Source organism: Fukomys damarensis, unplaced genomic scaffold (genome assembly GCF_012274545.1).
Source record: "Fukomys damarensis isolate Sample0158 unplaced genomic scaffold, DMR_v1.0_HiC HiC_scaffold_19, whole genome shotgun sequence".
NCBI lineage: Eukaryota > Metazoa > Chordata > Mammalia > Rodentia > Bathyergidae > Fukomys > Fukomys damarensis.
The window spans coordinates 38,521,460-38,527,125 of record NW_022900931.1 but is presented as its reverse complement, the minus strand read 5'-3'; the positions used below and the strand labels follow the sequence as shown (position 1 = coordinate 38,527,125).

At 30.4% G+C, this 5,666-nt stretch overlaps 1 protein-coding gene across 5 annotated transcripts in view; it reads left to right on the top strand.

The window, feature by feature from the left end:
• The window catches only part of Kifap3 (kinesin associated protein 3), a 164,549-nt gene that overhangs the window by 130,447 nt on the left and 28,436 nt on the right, over positions 1 to 5,666 (top strand). For all 5 annotated transcript variants that reach the window (XM_010615688.3, XM_010615687.3, XM_010615692.3 and 2 more), the window contains one exon: positions 3,723 to 3,822. In XM_010615688.3, coding sequence (XP_010613990.1) covers positions 3,723 to 3,822 — 100 coding nt within the window. The remainder of the gene's footprint in view (positions 1 to 3,722; positions 3,823 to 5,666) is intronic.

Here is a 5,666-nt window from a genome sequence, read left to right as displayed (position 1 = left end):
TTTGTCTGAGAAATGTCTGTTCATTTCGGATGCCCATTTTTGGATCGGGTCTTTATATTTGGGGGGACTGATTGTTTTGAGTTCTTTATATATCCTTGATAATAGTCCTTTGTCTGAGGTACAGCTGGTAAAAATTTTTTCCCACATTGTAGATTGTCTCTTAGTTCTTTTGATGGTTTCTTTTGAAGTATAGAAGCTTTTTAAAGAGATAAGATGGCAGTTGTTGATTCTATCTGCTAGTTTCCCTTGCTACTGAGGATTTGTTCATAAAGTCTTTCCTATGCCAATGTCTTCTAGAGTTCTGCCTAACTATTTAAAAATATCTGTTTCCTAATGATACACACATTTGACAGAAATTTCATCCTATAGAGTTTAGATTGCTTTCTTATAGCAGCAGTCTTTTTTTTAGTTTGTGTATTATTTTACATTGTCATTTTCTTTGAAATCCATGGACTAAGTGAATTTCTGTGTTATTTCTTAATGTGTCTCATAGGAATTAAATAATATGACCCCTTTTTCTTTTATTGTGTGCCATTGTATCCTAGAATCATCAGATAAATTTGTAATTCGTGCATATTACTTTAAATGCTAGAGCCATTTCTTTAAGCTTCTGGGGCTCTGGAAACTTCAGGCTACATAAAAGGGCCTGAAAAACTTTTCAGCCACAAAGATTAAACTAAATGACTTATGATTCTCTGGGTCTTATCATTTATTTTAAAATAAAATGGCATTTTCTACCTTCCTAGTCATTAGTATTACCCTCTGATGATTCAAACAAATATTAATTCAGCGTATATATTTCTCCTTTGCTATTTTATTTCAGACAAATGTTAGTGTTATGAAACTAGTCCTTCCTTTATAGTACTATTAAGAGTCTCAAGGCATTATGATCTTTAGTCATTAATTTCCTTTGTTAACATGAAAATAAAGCTATTTACTTTGGTACTTCTAATCCATATAGAAAGTATAATTTATAAAGCTTTGTTGCTGCTACACATTTCTAAGTGACTTCATTAATTGTTCATCATATGAGGAATCCTATTCTTAATATGTGAAAATATTCTTTGAATATGAAACTTAAAAATGTTTTGTTTCTGTCTCAAGATCATTTAAAAGCCATAGTTTATAAAAGTTTATTTCAGTAATAATATATAACAGTTATATATAAGAGAAAACAGTTTCCTCATGTAACAACTGTTATGGCTTTCAGAATGGATTTGCTTTGATATCTTCACTTCTAATATGTGCTCCATTTGTTTATAACTATATTATCAGTTGGAATATTGCATGTTGCATAACTGTGGTGTATAGTATTATATAACTAAACAGTTCTGTACAACTGAATAACCTAAATGTGTGCGAAACTGTACAGCTTAGAGTGCTCTGTTATTTTTCATCTCTGTTTTCTGTTTGTTCTCTGGCCACTTACATGTTACATGAAAATCTTTGGTTCCTTATTGCTATCTTTGAAACAACAAGGAGTTTAAGAAGGACATTTCTATCTTGATCTGGGGTTTATAATCAAGAAAAATATCTCTCTAGTACTTCCCTACAATAAATAGTACTGGTTGTACAGTGCAGATAATCAGATATTCCTAAAAAGTTGGGATGATACTTTCGTGAAATTTTTCTACCTCGTTCTAGTGAAGACACACTTCTCAATATGTCAGTGCTGCCTTCTTTTGTCAAGCCATAAAGGGCGTTATACAAGCTACAGTTTATTTAAAATCAGCTGCAGTGCCCTAAGATTACTACAAATGAACTTCAGAAGTATAAATTTACTCTTTCTTATTTACCTAATATTTAAATTATGTTTATCTTATCATTAAGCTACCTGTATCCTGTGTTTATAAAATTTTTGGCTAAACTTTTCAATTCAAGAATTTTTAATTTGAACTTAATTTGTAGTCCTGTACTCTGCTTATTCTTTTGCTCTTCATTGTTCCCTTTGAAGAAAATGGGAGCTTTTAATCAAAAATAAAATTTTGATAATTTAATCAGCTTTTAATAAAATTTCTTTCTAATGTGCCTCACTTTTACTAGATCATTTTTTGTAAATATAAACTCATATATTATAAGTATCTGTTCACTTGGTTGTGTTTAATATATCTGAAACTATATTCCTGAGTACTCAAATGTTTTATTCCTGGCATACTGAACATCTTTGCATTCATTTTCAAAGTGTAACATACATTTTATTTTAGTATTTTACTTAGCTTTTTTCTTTGAAAAAGGTGGGGAGGGTCTTAAGCCCTGATCCTCAGTTATTTCATTCTAGTTTAACAGAGTAAAATGTTGGTATTTTAAAACTTTATTAATTTTAGCCACCCTCTCACAACATTTTTTATACATATAGAAATGATTTAAAGAAATTATTTTGCTTCTATTTATTCTCAATCTAGTATGATTTCCTTTTTGTATCTGTTTAGCTGGTCTTTTGATTTATAGAATCTTTTGGTGGACATTAAAACAACTAATTATCACTGACACTTTTAGTGCAAACTCAAGTATTTTAAATCTAATAACCAATAAGACAAATATCAAAGGAATCCATTAATAGTACAAAAATAGCAACCCAAGTAATTAATAAATAGTGTCTCACAAATAGATATGTGTACCAAGTAAGGTGTATAGGATCTTATGGAAATACAAATTACCTTACTTAATTCATTGGCCTACTCTATTAGTTTTACCATTCACTTGATTTTACCATTTGCAGATTTTGTCATTTAAATTCTACGAGTCTTTCAAGACCCAAATCAATTACAGCTCTGCCTCTTCTTCCCAAATAGGCTCTTCTAATCCCTGCTAAATACAGTAATCCCTCCACAACTTTTATTGCCTCCACCACTTATTTAGTACATATATCGACTCTTGGTGTAAATAATTTTATTGTTATTTTAAGAAACAGAGATCATGTATTATATAATAAGTCTTCAAAGCTATCCAAATAGTTATTATAAAAGCCATATACTAAAAGATTTGCTCCATACATAGGACCTCTCTTAGATCATCACATAGATCTTTTCCTTGGATCCTTTCTATTTTAATTTATTCATAATTTATTAAAAATTGGTTATCTAGCTTCTAACATTAGTTTGTGTGTTAACATTTAGAACTTAATTTTTCAAGTACTGCTTATTTAGAAAAGTTCCCTAATTATGATAAATAAAGGAAGCTGCCTGGGAATAAAATGAAGAATATACTCTGAAACAGCAATAATGATACTTTTAGAGCTTTCCATGATGCAGATAGCCTGCTGGAGCACATGGCACACGTGCCTTAGGTTCACCACCACTGCCCTCAAGTACTGCTCTTTACACCATGCTGTTCATGCTCTTTTTCATTGCACCTCACGTTGTCTCCTTACCTTTCTCTTTCTTCTCCACAATACTGTAAGCTTTCCGAAGAGACTGTCTTTGCCATCTCTGTTGTAGTATTACTTGGCATAGAGTAGATGCTTAATAAGTGTTGAATTATTGTGCTGAATTGTTGTGAACAAAACACTTTAGTACATATGGTCTTTTAGGAACACTCACACAGAAAACAGCAGGTCATGCCACCATTTTTCTTTCCAGATTAAATGTATAGATTATTTTCTTACTGTTAAGATTTTTTCTTATTATTTAAGTGAGCATTACCTCTGTATGTTGCTTGATAGGGTAGTTTCTTTTTTATCTCCTCAAATATGTTTAATTAGTTACCATTTTCCTTCTTTCTAGATGGATTAATTGCCACTGAAGGAGCCATAAGTCCAGATTTCTTTAACGACTATCACCTTCAGAATGGAGATGTAGTTGGACAGCATTCATTTCCTGGCAGGTAAACAGTCTTCCCCGCAAAAAATCTGATGTATGGTGTTTCTTTTGTTTTTGAAAAGCTAGGCTTTTCTTCATTCCTCATTTCTCTGTCTTTTTCATTAATGGAAAAAACTCAATTGTTTCAATAACATGCATGTTTTTAAATTAATTTATGAAGTCACATTTTTGTGTCTAAAAGATGGAGATCACAGATCTTAAAAAGTGTTTATCACTTTGGAAAATATGAACTGTCTATTTGAAGAAGACAATTCTTTTGCCAAGTTAGTGAATACAGATTGTTTTGAGTACTTTCCAAAGCCAACATTATATGAGAATACAAGACACATATTTTCCAACTATTTCAGTACCACTATTTTTAAAAACTAATGCTTTGATTTATTTGAATACTTCTCTATCATAGATGGCATTCAAGTAAAATATTTAAGCAAAAAATCTGACAGGCTGGCATTGTTCTGCAATTATCATAAAGTTCCCCACAGCAGATACACAACTTGATTACTAATGGTGTTATATAAATTTTTAAAATCTTGGCAAAGAGCATAAACAATATTTTCTTTATTCCATTCATAGATATGTAATATTTTAATTTAGGCTATTAAAATTTCATGTTAAGCTACATCTGTGAATAGGAATAATCTTATTTTCCCTTAAGCTTTTTAAATTATTGTTTTATTTATGCTTATAAAATTCTATTTTTCCTTACATTTTTCATTATAATAAGCTGTTTTCTATTTAGGAGATTCATTTATGTATTTTTAAATGAATACAGTTGAGATCAACATGTTACAACTTTTACCACTTAAAATAAGCATTTTAATCGAAACTTAATTGTAATTGCTATAATGATTATGTTCGTTTTACAAATATTTTTCTTTTAATTTAGCCTGCACTGAAAAATCTTAAATGTATGTTTTATAGACAGTCAAGGCACAAAAGATTTAAATTTAAGTAACCAACTCAAAAGAGTGCAAATTTGAACTCAAGTATGTATCACCAAAACTTATGTTCTTTCCTGTACAACATGCTTCTAATTTGGAGGAAACAAAAACATTCTATAGTGACTTTTAAGTATTTATGACCACAATATATATTGAAATACCTTTCAAGGCTGAGGATGCAGCTCAGTCCTAGAGCATTTGCTTAGCATGCACAAGGCCCTGCAATTGATCCTCAGCACTGAAAAAGAAAAGAAAGAAGAAATACCTTTCATATTGCAAAATACCTTAAAATGATATTCTTACTATCCGTAAGGGACAGTGATATTTTCTTTTGCTCTGTTTCATTTGTTAGATACAGATCCACCCACTAAATTGATTTCACAACTAATGGATAATCATGACTCAAAAACTTAAAAATGTGGTGGAAAAACATAGGTGTATGACATGAGATGCATAGCTCAGTGTTTTGTAGTGGACTTTAATGGAATTTGTTTTTTGGTATACTAGATTATCATAGTAAGAAATTCCTTGCCTCAAGAACAAAAGCTAGCCATGGTTAAATGCTAGAAAGCATATGGCTTTTGATTACTTTTGATGCTTCTGGCTATATTAGGTATAATGATTTATGTAGAGGCTCTGTTTAATCATTACAACTACCATATCACGTGGCAATTCCACTGTACAAATGTTTTCAGAAACATAATTGAAAAGGGAAGAAATGATTTGGAAATAGGATCCTAAGATATCAAAGAATTTTGCTTCATTATTCTTTCATTATAATTGTTTCATTTTTGTTTCACTATGAACAAAGCATTTTTTATTTATTGCAGATACTGCCAGTCTAAAGAAAGTAGACTGCTACTAATTTAGTGCATTACTTATATGAAGATTTGCTTTATATATATAT